Source organism: Ixodes scapularis, unplaced genomic scaffold (assembly GCF_016920785.2).
Source record: "Ixodes scapularis isolate PalLabHiFi unplaced genomic scaffold, ASM1692078v2 PGA_scaffold24__2_contigs__length_7659602, whole genome shotgun sequence".
NCBI lineage: Eukaryota > Metazoa > Arthropoda > Arachnida > Ixodida > Ixodidae > Ixodes > Ixodes scapularis.
Window position 1 is genome coordinate 2,353,141 of NW_024609851.1, and position 20,693 is coordinate 2,373,833.

Genomic DNA, 20,693 nt, shown 5'->3' on the forward strand with positions numbered 1-20,693 from the left:
TTTTAGGGAAGAAAGGTCATTTTGGTCTCCTTGTTGACCCTTTTTTTTTCTTATATTGAAACTATTGGTGGTGATGGGGACCGAACACATGCGATCTTTTTCCATTTCTACGCACTAAATTCCTTTTTAAATGTTTTTTTTTTTTTTTTTTTGCGGGGAGCTATTTGGTGTATGTAGTTATGCAACCCAAAGTAAATAATTAAAATGTTTCAGCGGAGCTACAACAGGATGACTATATGGAATGTCTTGGTTAACATCCTCTGACTCTTGGGCAGGAGCTACACACGGCTTTTTTTTTCTGCTTTGTTATATCTTTGTTTTGTACCAGATTATGGAGTCAGTCATATATAATCCACTGATAGTTTAGAAAATTTAGAGTATACGTCAAAAACTATTTAGGACAGGTTACTGCAACTTTGAGTTGCTCACCTTTCTCTGGAATTCTCTGTATATTCAAACATACATTCCCGGTCAACTAAAGTTTTATTTGTAGTGACAGACATTATCGAGGCATTAATTTTACGAAGACTAATGAACTGTTTACGAATCGGTTACAATTTTTAAAAAAATCTGGCGGAATTTATATATATTCTTTGTCTGAAATAGTTGTTCTTTGCAGTGCTGAAGATATTCATCCCGGACGGCTGGTTCCTGTACCAACCCAATCACTCCTACCTCAGCCCGGTAGGGTCGACCCAGGAGGATTTGAACTGCCGGAGTTCCCGGTGCACCTTCGGAACAAAATGGTGTCCATCCAGAAGGGTCAAGTCTCCGATGACTTGCGGAAAAAAATTATCGATACTCTGTTCTGCGCCCTTTGCTTTCGGACATTGTACGTGTAATCACAGGTTTATGCGCTCGCGCCTATTCAACCAAATTTAAACTAAACGATATATGTCTTCTTACTGACATCGGTATAAATGGGTTGAGTCCAGCACACTTCTATTACTAAAAATAACTAAGAAGCGGGTATCATGATGTGTCAATGTAACTATGGCATGCCCTTTCCAAACACTTTTAACAAACTTCTTCAGTCTACTATTACCTCAAACAATTTCTTCTATAGGTATATTCAAAACCAACTGTACATTGCGTGACTTAATACTTGCTTTATTGAAAATCAATCTTGGTAAAAGCCGAATAATCTGCCCCTCTGTCCCTCAGTACTACACCAAGCTCTCTTCTCACTCCCTCTTTTTTCAGTTGAAAAACGTTTTTTTTCCTTCCTTTTTATTTTTCTATCTTCACAGCTTTTGACATTCTCCATCTGATGCTTCGAACGGACCGGCGCTAACAGCTAGGCTGACCTCCCCTGCTCTTGAGGATGCATATATCACCGTCGTCACCCCTACACACTCACAGTTAGGACTTAAACAACTAAAACCACTGAAGGGTAGCCGCAAACTAGTTCAACCTCACTTGTGATTAAATGACTGTATTTCATTGTTCCCATTTATGAGACAAAATATTTATATTCTCAGTGTACAGAAACCCCCCCACACTTATGCAAATGTGAGCCTAGTTTAATGAGGCGCTTTTTGAAGCAAGTTATTTCTTTTAATCCTATAACAGGGTGTAACGCAGAAGGTATAACAAAGAGAGTGGCTGGAGGAGTTCAATCACTGCAGCAAAGCGAAATGTCATAAGTCAGTCCGCAGTATTATTGATACAACAATAGTTGCATTGTGCAGTCAGGCATCTTGCTTATCTGTATCGGGCCAAGATACACTACCTGCTATAGAAGGAGGCAATGCCGCATTCAGTTGCTTGTGCCCAGCGTCCCACCTGAAGGATACTGGTTCATTAGCATGCCCTTTGTTTCAACTTTTCACTAAAGCAACTTCTCACCGAAATGCTTTCTATAGGTACCCTCACCAGCTATATGAGGAAGCTGCTATGGCTCTGGTGAAGAGATATCCAAGGCTGGGAGATGCTTCAGCCTTGGGATATGTGAGTTGTATATTTTACTAACCATAAATCCACAAACTATCACTGACTTTTGAGCATGATCCTGCAAACTAAAAACACATCTTACCCATAACATAGCTTTGCTAATACTCGGTCAAGCTGGATTAAGACGACAAATGACAGAGCCACTGTTAAAGAGCTGTATTATGTACAATTTTATGCAGTGTGTATTTGCTCAGTAGTACTATTCGCATGCAGTTCTACTAAAATTGAAATATATTTATGAAGTTTGACCTGTCGTTTTTCGGACGTAGAAGCTAAGTTTAGGCGGTGTAATAGTATCGGAGGTCTGTGACATCACGGAGAAAGCTTTTAAGATAAGAATGCGAGTGTGGTGTAAAGACGAAACTTTGCTTTTCTAGCTTTATATATTTTTCTGCGTCTTCGTCTTTTAATATGGGTTGTTTATAAAACATGCATTAGTACTATGGCAAAACTACGATTAGATCATTTGATTTAGGGCCACTTTAAAAGTAGCGCCATTCATCAGAAACATGACGCTGCTCCATGGATGGCATGTATTTATTATATCTTTTTTTATTATTTATTGCACAGAAAACCTGGCAGGCAAGTCTGCGGTACAAAGGAAAGAATGTAAGGAGAAGGTTGCCTCCTGGGAATGTGGAAGTGGACATGGCCCGAGAGGAATCCCGCATCCAAAAGGAAAGGAGGTCCCTTGAAGCAGCAGCCGAGAGGGAGGAACGCACCGACGAAATGACAGGTGCAGCAATTGCGAAACGACGCGTAAGTTTCAATTCAGTGTAAGGTTTAAACTATTCTAGGAAACGCTCTTCAACTTTGAGATTTATGCACGGGGGGAAATATTAAACAAAAACAGGACGCATATGAAGGGCGTCTTTCATAGCCTCATTTGCTGGGAAACGTGAATACGGAAATTGCGATTTTATTTAAGCATATAAATATTTTTTCTTAATGCACAAAAGCCTCTGTAATAAACTTGATGTGTCAAAATGGTGCAGGTCTGCAAACCATATTTCGGAGTTGGTGAAGACGAATACAGCATCAATGGGCATATCGCCTACATGGTGGTTGAGACCAAGAAAGCCCTCTGGGATCGGGAGAAAGTGAAGGACGCAATGGATCGCTCATTTGAAGAAAGGCAGCAATGAATGGTCGGAGGGAGAGTGGTATCCGACATCGTTGAGCGCTTTCCAGCCCTCAAAAAAAGAGAAGAAGTAATCGTTCATTTCACTATTATGAATAACGCCGCGTGTCTCAAGTCGCCGGGTAACGCATTGAAGTCCACTGGAAAAATCTGCGGTTGCAAGTAACAAGCTCTCATTTTCAACAGAAGATATTTTATAGGTGCATTTAACCTTGTGCAATTTCAAGGCGTAGCTCTGTTCTTGTGAAAAGTTAGAACAACATTCGTCGCGATTTCAGAAATCCGTCCGTCATAGTCGACCGAATTTGCTGCCGGCTAAGCCTGACTTTTTTTACAGGAACGAAGCTATGCCTTGAAATTTCATAACGTTAAATGTACCACCTATAAAGCACATCTGGCGAAAATGGAAGCTCGTAACGTGCAGGCGTTCATTTTCCCGGTTGACCGTGTGTTGCACGGCAGCTTCCGAGACACCTTTAATTTCTCATTGAGGCCGTAATTTATTTTTTCGCAGTGGTAAAATACTAGTTTAGATAAGCAACCAGCATCAAGAAAAATATTTTGTTGTTCTTACAGATCCTCAACGAGTTCGAGAGGAGAACCGACAAGAGCGCGGAGGAAGGCCTGAGGTCATTCCTGAACGAAAAGATAAAACGCATTTTCGCTATCTTAACGGAAAAGTTCTGCACAAGAAAGGATGCGAGCAGGGTGCTCCAGCTCTGTAAAGACGCAAGCGGCGAGGAGAAAGACCGTAAGTAGTATAGTTCTAAAAGTTTCCTATTTTTGCTATCTCGGAATAACTAGGATCTCTAAAGACCAATTTTCTAGTTTTCCAAGATTTAAGTTAAAGCTATTTGTAATTCCTTCAAGTACTCTCAGTACAGTGCTATGCGACAGGCAATGACAATATATATTCTCAAGTTTGTGTATTATACCTTTATTCCAAGCCTTGTCTTATTTTTAACTAAAATGTCATTAAAAGGAAACATTGTGACATAAATGTGTTGCATTTGTTTCGAAGGCATCCTCACCTGCGCAGCCGTCGAACTCCTGCCTCGACTTGTAAAAGAGAAAAGCAGCTCCTTCATCAAGAAGCTGGTATGAATGATTAAAAATATGGCCTTGCTCTTCCAAAATTTTCTTCCGGATTACGCGTGAAATGTATGCCATTCACTGGAATCTTCAAGGACGAAGCTTGCTCTGTTTGACGTCAAAGGTTAACGAGCGAAATGCTATGCAGCGAGGCTCAAGTCACTCACATTTATTTAGTTGTTTCCTCCAGGAACTTAGGAAGATACCTCATTTTGTATGAACTCGTAAGTATGATGTAAATCAGAATGTACAAGAAGTTAGTCTGGCCTAGGCAAAGACCTATAGAAGTCTGACACAGCTAATATAGGTATATATCAAGACTATTTAGCAATACGATCCCGATAGGCAGTTTTACGTATACTTCTTGTGCTCTTTACCGGCTACTTACCTCATAAGCAAATGCACACGAAAAGCACCCCGATTATCAGAACAACGAATGCTATCTTCATTATCGTAACTATTTTAATGTTGTTCTTTGGAAGGTTATGCTGATAGATTGCATGTAAATTTATTGGTCGATATTTCTATTGCGATTTTCCGTTTGCGGCTTATGGTGCAGTGCCCCATTTTGGTATGCGAATAGCCAATCCAGTTTTAGTTTTTGTTTTTTCGGAGGGTCCACGGGTGAACTTTTTGTGTTGATCTGAAAGTCAACGTAGAAAATATGACTTGGAAGGAAACAGGTCCACCGCGTGTCCTTTTCTTCGTGTTGCGACTGGAGTAACGAAATGAACGACCTTGTTTTGAAATTGTAGAACACCACAGACGAACTAATATGTAAACCGATTTGCTAGTATTAAAAAAAAAAGAATAATACAGATGCCATCAGAAGTGCAAGTGTGCGTTGCAAATGAACATTTAGTATTCCCAATGCTGTAGCACTTTTACTAGAAAGGCCGGGCTCGTGCAGAGTGTGGTAATCTCTGAGATAATAATAGGGAAGGATAAAAGCTGCCATGAGTTGGATCGAAAACTATCAGAACGGGAGAAAGCAAGCATGATTTTATGTATATAATGATTATGCGGGGAAGTCGATACGTGGCAGTGAGACTTATTTGATCATGAAAATCGAATGAAACATGGACGCTATCACAAAGGCTCCAAAGCTGCTTACGATCACGAATAGGTAAAGCAATGAACGAAGTACCTAAATACATAGATATATTCGTAGTCAACCAACCAGAAAGAACTGGTACAACGTGTTGTCTTTTTGTGTACATTTGATTAACCTTCTTTCTGCTTTTTTTTTTTTTACAGGTACCCGGAGAGCGGCATATTCACCCTACCGTCTCTTTTCCGGGGAGGACGCGGTATCGTCGGCTTCGATGCAGGTGGCCGTAGAAGGGCTGACTGTCGACGTGGCAGACGTCGTAGAAGGCGTCAGTTTAATGATGGCCATGTATTGGGCCTTCGACATTGAGTATCGGCCTAGTGCGAGAAACACCTTGGTGATCCTCGAGCGAGCAATGGGCGTTAAGGAAACCACTATAACCATGACTGCTCTAAAGGTCATTGGAAATCTTTAGGTCATTTCGGCATTCAATTTAAGCTCTACTCGGTGTTCGGCAGTGTACGGCGAAATGTCAGCACTTCTTGTTGGTGAAACAGTGTTGCACAGTGTTGCGGGCATTCTGAAATTGCAACATGAAAGAGCTATTCACATGTTCTAATCCCTGCATGTACCCAACTCAGTTTCTGCTCCGAGGGGTAGTGTCGTTTCGCGGGACACCACCGAACACCACAAAAACACAAATCCACCTTTGAAAACTACGTCCTACAGCTTCAAATAAAATGTTTTTGCAATTTTCCAAATATGTTGTGATAATAAAGACTTCAATCATGATTACCTCTTTTTGTGAATCTTTCTTTCAATGGTGCTAGTAAAGCACCCCTGCTTTACTAAGCACTCTTGCAGCTCTTACTTGGGGAATTTGCTTCCGAAAAGGGCTTCTTCCAAAAGCTTCATCAGACTGCCTGTTTTGTAATGCGAGTGTCAATAAACGCCGAAAAAAGCGGAGTCATTGAAGTCTCCGGTACACGGAAATGGTGACGAGCAGCTCTTCAGGGACGAGAGTTCTCTGAGTCTTGGAGGGTTGCAAAGGGTGCTTGGGGGCACCGTTATACGAGCGTGTCCGTTAAGTACCCAGGGGAGTTAAAGGCATCCTCAACCGGTAGGAGTTCTGTAGTTCCCATGGTGCTGCAAAGCCCCACCGGACTGGGGAGTCACGAAAGTCCCTAGGAGCTGAGAAGGGCGCAACATATCTCCCACAATGTGGGGAGCCATGTGAACACCTGGGAGTTGAAATGAGCATTACACGACACCCATAAAAGGAAGGGTTGTATGAACCCCTGGGAGTTATAAGGAGTGCCAGAAAACACCCCTAGTCAGGGGGATCACTTGACTCCCTAGGTGTACTTAGCGAATTAAACAGCACCCTTAGTGAGGGGTGTCAGATGAGTCCAAGGGGATTCAAATGAAGTGCTAAATGACCCCCCAAAAACGAGGTGTACGAGAACTCTCCGATTTAGGGGGATTATATGACTCCCCCGGAGAGTTATTTCTGACACATCGCTTGACTCCCCTGAGGGGAGTACCCGTGTACACCCTTTTTTTTAGAGTGCAGAGTTCTAGAGCGCTTAACCATTGCCGGCATAGCTCAATAGCACGAGGCTGTCTGCGGCTCCTGGCATGCACACCGTGACGCCACACGTACACGCGCAATCATTTCATTCCATTTACTGATCGTGGGCCACTCGGCACCTTGTTCCTAGCCCCGACTCCTGGTGCAGCATTCTAAGTAGTAGTACATCTCGGAGTCGAGAAAGGAAGTGCTAGGGCTGTCGTTTCATGAGATTCTAAGCAACACTAACGACCGTGAAAAGTGGAATAAGTTGACATCTAGAAAAGATTGGATGCCAAAATCTACCACCGGCTACTCAACGATGTGTAGTAATACCTTTCTTCCAACGGACTTTAAAGAAGGGTGTAAAATTAGGCGACTAAGAAAAGGTACCTATCGTACCAAGCTTATTTGAAGGTTAATTAAGACCTAACACCGCGATTTTGAAGCGCAATTGGGAACAGAACATCCTTAACACCACAGTTCTAGCACTACAGTAAAGTGAAACCGTTGATTACGCCGTGGAAGATACAGGTGTTACACAAGATCCCATTGAATTGTATATGTGTTTCGGACCCTAACGTCACTGCGATGAATGCCGGTACGTGTGCTGACTTCCGAGGTGCCACTTCCTGCCGGTGTATGCCAGAGGTGGAAGAGAAAGGTGCGTGATCTTAAGTATCAAGTTGCGCGGTTAAACCAAACATTGGAGACCAAAAAAAAAAATGAGCGGGATAAAGAGGACATTTATCTATCGTCGTTTCGCTGCATTATTGAGAAAGAAATTGAAAATAATCTCAGGGCAAATTGTATAGTTGACCAGGTCCACAATTTCAATAAGAAGAGACCCACGTAGTCTGAAACAACACTACGGCATGCAGTGATTCCCAGGAGCCTTTCTACCAAGGCGTGCGAGTACATAAGGGGTGAAGGCCTGCTCCAATTGCCAGGACGCAGAACATTGCAGCGAAACACTGGAGGGATGAGCGGTGAGGTAGGGTTTACGCCATTAGTCCGAGAGAGACTGAAGGTTGAAGCACAGAACCTGGCTGTACAACAGTCTAGAGTATGCTCTCTTGTTGTTCACAAAATGTGCATAAAAGAAACGCTACATTACCAGAAGCAGAGGGATCTTGGGCAAGGCTTTGACGGTGTCAAAGTCAACAAATGCAGCGAGCCCGTGCTTGCCAATTGACTACTATGCTTCGTACTCAGCGGCCTCAAAGTACGGTTACGTATACCCATGGTGTATTTCTTTAAAAAGGGCTGTGGAGGGCTGTTGCTGTCCAGCGTGATGAAATTCATTATCACAGAGGTAGAGGCAGCCGGGTTTATTGTTGCCTGCAGTGTGGTTGACAAACACAGGGTAAACGTCCTCGCAATGCTTACCCTTAGCGTTGGACATCTCAAGCACTGCATTGAGCACCTCAACGACGGCTCCCGAAAGAGCTTTTGATCAGTGCCATCTGATTCATAACCTAATCACACGGTAGCGTAAAGGTACCTTTAGTACGGGTACCTGGATTAAAGAGAGCTGGAGATTGTGATCACACGGTGCATAAAGGTCCCTTTCGCTAAGGGAGGTCGTGTGTTAAACGGGGCTTGCCAAGCTCCCTTTACAGCTACAGGGAGTAGCCGCGCACACAAGAACTCAAAGTAAAAAACACAGATATGTATTATAATCACAGATACTGCATTATAACAAATTGAATATATAAGTATCAAATTATGAAATGATTGTGAACGCAAACGTGATGAAATAATACATCGTCGAGGAACGCTTACTTTAGCTAGAAGATAGCAGCAACGGCACATGGAAAACAATGTCCGCTGCGAACGTGAACCCGATAGACCATTACGAGCTGCGAGCTTTTTTTCGAGGTTCTAGACGAGCCGAGTCGTCCGACACTCCCGCCCAAGACGTTTCATCTTCAGCGTCGTCCATCCCTTTCAATGGTGTGACTGGCGTAACCGTGAGGCTCCGACGTGGTTCGTTTCTGCCGAGCACTATTTAGCTACTTTAGTGAGAACTGCAGGAAAATAGAGGGGCTAAACAGGAAAAGGTAGCCCACCTCACAATGGAAACTCGTAACCGCAGTAATTTAGGGCCAGTGTGACCAGACAGGTCGGTTGTTTTAAAGCAAAACTCATTTAGGTGCGTCCTAAGACGCAGAGAAAAAATTTGCCGCAAAACACAATTATAATTTATCTTTTAAATGTGATATTTCGCACACAATAATCAAAAACTGCGCGTCAAACCGATTTTGAAAAATAATTGTTTATCACGTGCTCCTCTCGCGGTTTGGCAGGGATGCAATCGACTTCAAATAAAGTGCTCAGTTTATTTATCGTGTGATCGAGAACGCCGTTCACTATTAGTACCTTCAGCTAAGGGACCGAAGCTAAAGGTACAGTCGGCCGTAAAAAAAGATTGACACAAGTGATTCGTGGCCGGTGCGGCGAAACCGCCACACGCGGCGCTATATTTCGCTACAACACGGGGAATGAGAGTGGCCGGAACGTTCCCACTTTTGAATCGCAGGGGTGCTTGGAGAAAGATATAGCTATCGTTTGTAGCAATTTCTTTTTTTTTTTTATGAGTGGCCTGCTTTTGAGGGTGACGAGTCACATGTGAGATGACGCTTTTTTCGTTGTAATAAACAAAGTCTTCGCAGTGATATTTATTTTATTTGCTGCTCCGAATTTGTGCGTGGAAGACGGAAGTATTTTCCTTATAAAATCGCGGATATTTCAAATCGCGACACAATCAATAAGATAAAGTATAGAAAGCTCTAAACAAAAGTCTGAACATGATCACAGTTCAAAATAATTAGGCGCTTCAGTTCTAATACTCTTGGCATCGTTGACAGTGTTACTCTCATCTGCCAGCCTTGCCAGTTCAGCGTCAAGAAAAGGTAAATGACGGTAGGCACTGATAAAAAAAGGATAGCGCTGTTCTCACCGAGCGAGCGAAAACAGAATACATGTGCGCAGCCACGCTGTGTTGTTTCGAAAGCGCGCTTTGGGAATGGCTCCGGTGTGTCGACGTCCCCCGTGCATCCAAGAGTGGACAAATCCGGCAATTGCGACCCCATTCCTGCTTAAGCTATCGAAGCGCCCCGTGTCGCCTTATCGCCGGCCAGGCCATCGCTTCTTTGTGTAAAGCTTTTTTACGGCCGACTGTACCTTTACGCTGCCGTGTGAATTGGGTATACGAATGTTCTTTCACAGTTCCTTACAGGAGACCTCGGATGTGCTGGGGAAGTGAAATTCGTTGATCTAAAGAACTTGCATAAGCTACGAAGCAACAGTGTTGTAAAGCAATTTCGTTTTCAGTCGCGGAAGCATGTTTTCCCTAGCAACCTGGAGAAGCTGAGCGTGCAAAGGGCAGTACAGGACTTCTCACCGCCGGTGACTGCAGTATTGCAGTTCATGCAACAGCAAGCAGGCCACACATGTAGCATATCTTATGGAAGTGTTGGACCCACGGTGGAATTTATAAAGAAGGCTCACACGTGGCTTCTCTTAATGGATGTGAGCAAGTGCACAGAACGTATCCACGAAAACCTTTCCGACAGCAAACCATTCGAATCTGTAGACGATAAAAGCCTTACCTGGCTCGAAACAACAATCGTGAAGTACCTGCAAAATACAGAGCCACGAAGGTGCGCAAAAAAACTTCCTCACGCATGAAACCTTACAAGGCTTGCTGATGACTACTGCCTCCAATCTGGAGTGCATTTGCCACCTGCTGACGGAACACAACTTCCGTCTTGACTCGGGAATTACCTTCCGACACCATACAATTGTTCCTCGGCTGGCTTCGAAGGTCGGCTGGCAACAACGTCCAGATGAACATGAGGTCTGCCATTTCGGGCCTGGAAAGAATTTCGAGGGCAGGCACAATCTCTGCCACCGAGGACAGCAACGTGGCGCACTGGTCGAGCTGTCAAAGACTCCCTGTACCTGTAAACAAGAGCGCAGGAAAAGACGAAACAAATGATTTTCCGAGGAAGCAACGGCTGTTCTCAATGCTGACTTGACGCGAACACACTATCTCCTTCCCACCCTTGAGATATCGGCCGTCTTCATGTTAGGTGGACATTTGGCACGGGTGGTGAAGGAACATGTCAACGCAGTGACTTTTTCATACTAGCCACTGAGCAGGCTTCCACGGCCTACAGTGATTCCCTCATCAGGCACCAGGACGAGGAAGGACTATACTATCTATCAGAGAAGCTTGTGAGGGTGCTGCATCCGCTGAACACTGAAGAACTTTGTTGAGGTTTTAGTGAAAAATGAAAAATGCTTAAAAAGCCTTTGCATGCAGGTGTTGAGACTGCGGTAGATACACTTACGCACCATGGGGCTCTGAAATGCACAAAAGAAGATAATGATGTCAACCCTTACAAATATTTTCTGAAATTCTGTGTACTAAGTATTTCAGGCCAATTTTCACAAACTACTCTGCATCCGTGACTGAGAAGCACGACCTCAAAAAGATAGTCTTCAAGAAGCCACTATCTAGGAAATCGTTGAAGCTCTAGAACTGCTTCCTTGAAAAACAGTGCGGACCAGCAGAAACTGGTCCAAAACCTCAAGAAACTATGAGATTAAAAAAAAATTGAAATTTTATTTTAAGATCCCCGGTCAGAGCGCTGCCAACGGGTGCGCAGGTTTTCGGTCAGCGAAGGCTCGTTCGCGGTCCTGAGAAAAATCACTTCACTGCCGCATGTGGTCCGCCGGCCGTGTGTTTTCCGGCTCAAGAAGCAATAAAAACGCTTAGTGGTTGCTGTTGCGACATCATGAAAGTCCGTCAGCCTGTATGTCTCCTTTTTAATTTAGATTGACTATTACTGTTGTGGGTATGACAAGCACCAGATGTCTGGTCACACTTGACCATTGAAACAAAACCAAGAAGTGAAAGCTAAAAGAAAGGTTAAGACTCATTTTATATATAAAAAGCTATACAGGCAGTGCACTGCGCTAGCTATGTAGCACGGGCTACGAGTGTATTATATTCACAAATGGCGTCACAGTGGACTGTAGCAGAAGGCCGCGGAGAAGCTTAGTCTGCATTTTTGTATTGAGTTTTGGCGCCTCCAGCAGCAAATATCTGAAGCAGGCGCACCGGCGAAGAAGCATAGGGAAGCCAACCATTGGGCAGGCATTATATGTATAAATGAGGCTATGCCCTACTGAAAAAAAAAACAAAAAAACATTTGGCGCCTGTATGAAAATAAACGGGTCTATACCGGTAACAGTTTAGCCATACCGGTCACCGGTTTGCCAAAAGGGTCGTCCGTATGGCTCAAAGGGGTCCCCCGTATAAGCCATTACGGTCACCTATTTGGGCAAACAAGTCACTTCTTTGGCAAACGGGTCACTCGTCGGTGCAAATGGGCGACTCGTTTGAACAAAGTTGTCGCACGTTTGCTCAAACCGGTGAACATGTTGCACAAGCGGGTGACCGGTGACTGACAAACAAACGGCTCTCGGGAGCCCGTTTGATATTCAACGCACAGATCGGCGGCCTGAGCTCGCCTAGCTGTTTCAGCCAATGTTTCCGGAAGGCTGGGAGCGCCAGTTCATTGATTTCAGATCGTCTGCGTAAGGCAAGTGATTGTATTTATATTATAAGTGCGCTGATGTGCGTTTATACTGCAACTAAAAATAACACTAAAACTAACTAAAAATATATTTTTTTTCTTTTTTTACGTAAAGGCGCGACATTGGTGAGCCGATATTTTTGACAGAACTTTAAAACTTTGTCCATCTTTTTTGTATCAATTTTCTTATTCGGCTCGAATCTCTGTCGCAGAAGACGCGACCGCATGAAAGAATGTACCTTCTAGAGTCCGTTTCACTTCATTTGAAGACGCGGCGAAGGTAGCGCGAACACGTGCATGCAAGAACATCGAGCACTGCGAGAGCACGCCCGTTGTTGCAGCAGTCAAATTACGAGCTCGTGCTGGGTGCTTTTTTGGCACGGGCGCAAGCCGAGCTCATGGCCGACGCCGTTTCCAGCGTGCGTGCTGAAATGTGCCCTTTTCGCCTGCTTTTCAAGGCTGCAAACGTGACCTGCAGTGGCAGCTTCAAGAGAGAAGAAAAGCGCGTGTACACTGGTCCGTGCACCCTCTCCCCTAGCATTGACTACATTGCCACAAAAAGATAACCGCAAGTTTTTTTTGTTGTTGTTGTTGTTTTGTTTTTGTTTGTTGGTTTCTATATATGATGCATGAGGAGAGGGTTGCGAGGGAGTGGGGTGGGGTGTCCCGGTGTCTTGCTCCTTGACCTCGCCGCCGCCCCCTTCCTCCTCTCTGGTCGGCTCTGTCACGTGACCAGAGAGAGGGTAGGGCACGCTCCAGGCTGATAAGCATAGCCAGATCCGGCTGCGCGCGCGTTGACAGTCGCTTGTTTATTTGTTTAATTGTTTTCCGTTGCAACTTCGTTTGTCCTGCCTGCTTCGATCTGCCGCCTTTCCCTGCGGTCTTAAAAGAATGTCTCTCGACAACGTATTGGATGTGCACCAAATGCTCAAAAAGTCCCACGGGTATATCGGCAACAAGCGATTCTTCAAAGAAGTCCGGAATTCTTGAGGTTTGGTTGGGTTCGGCAAATGACAGCTTGTGCGCCGCATCGTGTTGAAACTTCAACGAGCCTTCCTTCTCGCCTTTGTGTTTGTGTGGTTGCCCTGCTTTGACCGTGACGACAAATATCACGGAATACATCTTTCAAGTCCGCTATTATTATGGTAAGTGCACTGCAAAATACGTGTTGGCAACGATTGACCGCTCTTCTACGCGTACTCTTCCAGGTTATCCGTAGAATTATGCAGTGCCTATTTACGTGCAGCCGGGAGAATAATTTCCCCGAAAGTCTAGCTGTATAGTCTAGGATTACCTCGGTTCTTGTTTGCTTTGCAATCTTCTCAGTCGTATAAAAGCTTAAAGTGCCTCGCACACTTCTCTGATCGCTTTCACGTTTGTACTTGCCGTCAGAAGAGGTAATAAACTTCGAGAAGAATTGAAAACAATACTTTGTGTCTGTTTTCCTGTCCATTTGCAAGCACCTACGCGAGCGCATTTGTTCTACGTGTTTCCTTCATGTCGTTTCTGAGTTACAGGACGTCTTAAATAAGTTTAAAATAACCAACCTCCCAGACGATACCCATTTATGGCTAGCGAATCTGAATAGCACGTTCAAACGTGTGGTCACATGCCAGGTCGAACGAGCACCTGTATCAAACGGGCATCCGTATCAAATGGGCACCGTTTCGAATTGGCACCGTTTCAAACGGGTACCCGTATCCCAAAATCACGTTTGATTTAAAAGGATCGACAGGTTTGAATCAAACGGGTCGACCAGTTCGAATTTTAAATGGTAGTTTTCAGTAGGGCTGTCGTCCTCGGAGATCTTTTCAACAACGTATTTTATGTTTACAGTGATAGTTGTAAAAAAAGGTGCGTTTTCAAGATTACCAAATACCTACACAAAAAACGAAACAAAAGTGCACCCGTCGCACTCAGCCCCTTGTACATTGCGAGTGAAGACACTGCTTTACCACAGAGCTACGGCGCAGATTTAGCAGTTTGATTTGACAATCCATCTTGTATACTGCACGCTGTTTTATACAATATACTCTGGACGCCGTTAAGAAGAAAATTTGGTGTTTAATGGCATACCGGCAACTAGGGCTATAGTGTGCTAAACACAGGTTGAGTTAAAGGCAATACTGAAAAGACTTATAGAAGTTAGTTCCATCTTAAAACTATGGGGAATGAATGTTTTAAACCTTACAAGATACAGGCCTATTAGGGCCTCCGGAAAGTTTGGCCAATGCTCCACTAACCAGAGGTACTCTAGAAGAATTTCTTTCACGCTAGGGAGTATGTGAAAATGTGCTGACGATACAAGATAGCCGGCTCTCTGTCACTGCTAATCCTCAGGCAGACGTAAAAGAAATGAAAACAACCTAAAATTCATAGCCGATTTAGGATGCCAATGCTATCTAAAAACTTAAAGGCTTTACGGTGTGGCACAAGAGGTTCGTAACCTGGTAATAATGCCGGGTGGAACGGGACGCGATTTCGAAAAAAGGTAGGGAAAAAAATGGTGCGTTCGCGATGGTACTTTGGACATACGATAAGAATATGCAAGACACTAAACCACTCGTTACAGTGTTCACATTTTGCAGGTGCCTCTGCTCGTAGGAGGTACCCATGCGTAAGATGGGGTTGTCCCAGTCTCAGACCACAGAGCACAACCTCATAAAAGCCCTCCCTGTGTCGGCAACTTGCCCATTCCCGCGGGGTAGGTTTCACGCAATGAAGCTTGTTGCGAATTTCCGTGTCCCATTCTAACTGCCAGTTTTTCTAGATTGCTCTTTTAAGACTGTGTTAGTAAGCAGTGTACGAAATGTCCTTAATATCCACTTGCCTCTCAATGCACGTACTGGCAACTCTATCAGCATCCTCACTTCCCTGAATACCGACATGACTAGGCACCTAACAGAAATTGATGTGTAGGTGTCATTTTGCAGCAGTGTGCAAAATGTTCCGGAGCCTAGTAGCGAAGGCATTCTTAGGTACTTCCGAAGAAGCAAGCGCCTTTAGTGCGCTGAGAGAGTCAGAGTAGATGACGAGAATACTGGATAAAGTTTTCTATAATAAATTCAACAGCCAAAATTAAAGCATATAATTCAGCAGTAAAGAGTGAGGCTCTGGCATCAAGACGTCTAACGACCCTTAATGTCTCGCTTATAACAGCACAACCAACAATTGACTCACTCTTAGTAGCAACTGTGAAGAAGCTCGTACACTTGCTGTACGTATAAGCAGCCTTGGAAAACTCCTGTTGCAGGGCAGCAACAGGAGTTTGTCGCTTCCCTGATGAAAAATCTTGATGACGGAAATAGGATGGAAAGGCCTCATGGAAGCGTAACCGTAATATGAGACGTTCTATACTAGCGAAAAGGCGGCTCCAACATGGTAGATTAAAGCGGAGAAAAAAAACATACAAGCGTGTCGTATTATGGGACATCCTATATCAGCGGAGTGGAATATATCGGAACCGTAGGCGCACGGGACCATGTAGGCGTACGGAACCATACAAGCGTGACGTAATATGGTGCATCCTATACTAGCAAAAATGCGATACGTGCACGGTGGAGCCATATGACTCCAACATGCTGGTATCGTCTTTTCACCGGTATACAGGGCGATATTTTTAAGCTTTACATATTTGTTTGAAAAGGTCGTGAAAGCTACAATTCTGTGGTTTGTACAGGGTAGTTATACGGCCAGGGGTACGTAGTATAGGACCTAATCGTAACGATCAGTCTGATAATTAAATACAATTTGTTAATTAACTGTTTTAATTAGTGAAAGTGAACACATGATTTCAATTAGAAACTTGTTGAGAGTCATCGAAAAACACTAAATCAGCTCTTTTTAGAAGGATATAGCGCAGGGTAGCATTTTACTAGTTCTGTAAAACGCTTTGTTTAAATTGGCTTCTAGGCTTCGGTTTCTTATCGGAGCGCATCTCTGCGCCCACGGTCCTGTTCCCCAGGGGTTCAGTCGTGCAACACATATGCGGCCTGCTTCCCTCCATCCTACGAGGGAGGCGAGGGGGCGGCTCCGCACTGCAGCCACTGGTCAGCAGTATCGCAAGTGAAGAGATGCGCTCTGATAAGAAACCACAGCCTGGAAACGTGTCCAATTAAATTGAGTTTTTTTTTTAGAACGCCATAAAATGCTCTTCCCGTCTTATATATTCGCGAAAAGCGTTATTTTGTGTTTTTCGATGATGCTCAGCAACTTTCTAAGTGGAATTAAGGATCTATTTTCACTAACTAAAAATTTAGGGAAAATATTATACTGAAAGGGAAGCTAGAGTTGTTTTGTATTTGAGGACACACACTTAAACCTTCTTCATTTGACCTCCAGAATCTCAAATATCAAAATTATTTGGTAATTTGGTGAATAGATGCTGCTTAGAATATGATTTTAAAGCATCACTGGAGGCATTCTTTCCCGGTGAGTGACGTCACAAAAAGAGCTTTCGAAATCTCTGCTCACGTATCTTCAGCACCAATCGAAGCTATGCACGCACACACTATTTTTAAAAAAAGGAAAGAAGACGTCACGACTGGTGCCAGTGGGCGAAAATATACCTAGCAAGCTTGCCATTGGACGCGCGGCCTTCGAGCGACACATGCTTTGCAGCTGAAAAATCCCCTTACGACGTCACGACTGGTCGGATGTTTTTTTGTGTTTCCTAATGTTTTGTTATATTTTTGGAGAAAACAAACGTGAAATTCAGATTCACGCGATAAAGCTACACTAAAATCAACCTCCATCTAGTTTTCTGAAAGAAGTCTATCACTCCTCCTTAATAAGCCAACTCATCATTACACTAGCCCTATATACCATGCCCCCCTGCCTATATAATTCACGTGCACAGATCGCATGAGTGTAGCTTTTACGGCTTTTTTTTTCAACAAATCTGTAAATCATACAAAGAACACCCTATATCATGTCCCCTAATACGGTACGACTGTATGGTTCCTTCCCCGTTTGCATCCTTCGTGAGAAACTCGCAGACATCCAGCGTTCCATTGGAATGCTAGATGTCAGCAAATCTCTACATCAGCGATTGTTTGGAAACTAGCATGATGTTTACACAGAAATAAGCTCTTGTCCGAGGTCCCCGAGGAGCTTTAATAGCAGTGGAGAAATGTAGTGACGTGGTAGATTTGGCAGCAAACATTCATTTCTAGAAGAATTGCATGCAGCAAAGTTAACTTTGCTCAAGAGATGATAATTATAAATTCAATACCAAACAAAAGTGTCCCTTGAGCAATCTGGCTAAACTCCCACTCTTGCCACTCTGGAAGTCCTAACTTGTGCGTAGAGGATCAGCACAACCCAGATTTGTGCTGCGAGCGCACCTGCAATATAAAAATCAAATAAACATTAGTTGAAAAATAAAAGATGTTCACAATTCTCTGTAATGCAAAATCAGAGGGCAGATCTTGAGGAGGAGGATGGGAGGGTATACCCCTCCTCCCCCTCCCCTCCTCCTCTTCTGCTCCCTCCCATTCAGCAGGAAAAGTTTCTCACTAAATTTAGCAGGGAATTTGATGTCACGTGACCGCAACACCAATTTAGTTTTGCCACTAAATGTAGTGGAGAAAATTACGTCACATGACTTTGTGTCATGTCAGCCAGAAACAAATACAGTTTCTCCACTAGATTTAGCTGAAAAATTAATGTCAAATGACCTCTACATTAATTCGATTTCCTGCCAAGTTTAGCAGGGCAGTTATACCGATGGCGACGCCACGAAACGGGCACCTAAGAGCTGCGCCCTAAGAAACTAAATGCCTCACATGAAATAAAGTGACAATTAGAGATAAGACAAAGAAAAGAGAATCTAAGACACCGCTTTAATATCATTCCTTATGTGCGTTGTCAAATATTTTGATTTCAGGAAAGGATTATCTCTTTATTTATACCCAGAGAACCCCGCCCAGTTTCAACATGAAGGCAATAAATCAGTGTAGACTAGACCTTGTAAACCATAATGCACATGAAAATGAATGTTTGCCACATAGTCTTTCATGAGTCGGTTGCTCAGATCTCTAAGTATATTTGTAGTGAGGAACGTTCTTGAATGAAATTTTTAGGCTTTCAATTTGACAGTTTAAATATCCATAAGGAACACTGTATGTCACTGATTTTTTGCGACATATCAGAAATGACGCAGCACTGTCACCCTTGCATACCTAAAAAAGTTTGAATTTTTTAGCATAGCAAGGGGGGTGCTATTCTAATACCCATACAGCCCTCTTTAACAAAATTTCTTCTGTAGAGCTTTTTTTTGGTCTTTAAATCACATGATAGATTCGGTAGTTTGAATTCTCACTCGGCATCAACACTTCTATATAATGATGCAATAGTGAAAGACAAGATGTATGGGCTTGAGCACGGCTCGACAAGCACAGATGTAAAGATAAGTGCTGCCGAAAACTCAAATGTCAAAATAAAATTTATTAGGTAGATTGCGAATACAATTATAGATATGGTCATGAATATATTTAGCACATTCAATATGAAGAATGTGTGTTAGACGCACACTCAAAGAAACCTTTTGCATTTATATTCATGCAAATTACGTCGGAGAACCAGCCCTGGTCCAAATGCCCACAGAGCACCCAGAGAAAATTTGTGTGTTGTCCTAGAGGTCTCTATGGGGCACCCATAAGTTTGTATGGGTGTCCTAAACTCTCTGTGGGGTCAGGCCTGTGGGCCTATGGGACATGTGGGTTACTGTGTGGGGTCCATTGGGTAACCCACACGGCCTGTAAGGGCTACTTTAGGTAACCCACACAGCCTGCGGGGGTCCTTTAGGTGACCCACAGAGTCTGTGGGGATAAAACCCTGGCTTTTATGGGACATGTAGGAAATTCTGTGGGTTGATGTAGGTACCCCCGCAGCCCGTGGGGATATAGCCTAGCATCCTATAGGACACGTACGGCATTGTGCGGGCTACTGTAGGGATGCCACACGCTAGGGGGCGCTCTGTGTAGCTACACGGGACATGTGTGAGGCCTATGGGAAGCCTGTGAATGTGCCCCTCAAGATATATTCTACAGAAGCCATGCAAAATATAAATTTTTGTAATTATTATTTTTTTTTTTAAATTACATTGTTCACCCCAGTGCGCAGAACACTACGCCGACGACGTCGACCACGCGGTTTTTTTTTCTTGAAATGGGGCTCCTAATGCTCACGCATCAACACTTTATGTCAACATTGTTCCGAAGTTGGCAGTTTCGTGTTCTGTGCTGTGACCTTATCAGTCTTGTGTGTTCTGTATTCTAGCGAAAAAGCGTACTGCCAAAATGCAGAGCAATAAATCTATATGTTTATAGGCAACAGACAAGTTAGATGCAGGACATGACTTATCTGGACTCTTATTAGGTTTATTATAGATATATACAGTGAAGCGCAAACAAAACAAGAAAAAAAGCTAGTGCACTGAGGAGTATAAATGTAGAAATGCAATCATCTTGCAGCAGAATAGTGATTAAGTCTAAAAGAAGAGCATGTTTTAAAATGACAAAATATGGAGACAGACTGAAAAACAAAATGCAAGCAGTTTTTCCTGAGCGAAATGCATGTACCCAGGTAGCACACCGCGTCGGTCGGTATCGGGACTACGCCGGCCGGTCCTGTAACAGGATTACGGCGCCCGGCCATGGGCGCCCTTGAGCTACCGGCCCCGTCCGGCGTTGGCGTTTCGTCTTACACACTGGCCAGTTCAGCAGAGGTTACAGTGACTGGCCGGAATTGTGTTTTTGCTGTCTTTGCTGGCCAGTATTTCCATGGAGGTTCCAGTAGCTGGCCGGCATCGGTATTTTGCTCTCTTTGATGGCCAGTATTTACATGGAAGTTCAGTAACTTTCTGGAATCTGCGCTTTGCTCTTCACGCTGGCGAGCCCTGCCGTTGAAGTTCCGTTTACTGACCGACATCGTATTCTCTTTATTGTTTTGCCGTTTTCACTATGCAGTCACGTCATTGACATTCTGACGAACTGCGGCATGAATAGCATGAATAGCGAGGGGAAATGTTTGCGTTAATAAATCCTTCGTAAATGACTGCCGACGTTGGCGTATTTGATCCCTGCATGGAAAGGCTGACGTGTTTTACCGCAAAATCAGAGAAAAAAACAATGCAGCGAGGAAAGCACATTCAGGATATTGAGAATCTGAACACGTACGCCCCGAAAAATAAATTTTACAACGCCGAACGATACTTTTTCAGGAATCTAGTTTAATTTGATGCACTATACTTAACGTCCGGTGGTATACGCACGT

General features: G+C 43.7%; 1 protein-coding gene across 1 annotated transcript; it reads left to right on the forward strand.

The window, feature by feature from the left end:
- Positions 1 to 704: 704 nt before the first annotated feature.
- Positions 705 to 5,712, forward strand: LOC115312783 (the record flags this gene model as incomplete). The annotated part of the gene is made up of 8 exons (XM_040212115.1): positions 705 to 832; positions 1,866 to 1,950; positions 2,524 to 2,712; positions 2,949 to 3,053; positions 3,671 to 3,723; positions 3,822 to 3,845; positions 4,116 to 4,192; positions 5,444 to 5,712. Coding segments are annotated over 8 exons (930 nt in total), but the record flags the coding sequence as incomplete, so codon positions are not given.
- Positions 5,713 to 20,693: the final 14,981 nt, after the last annotated feature.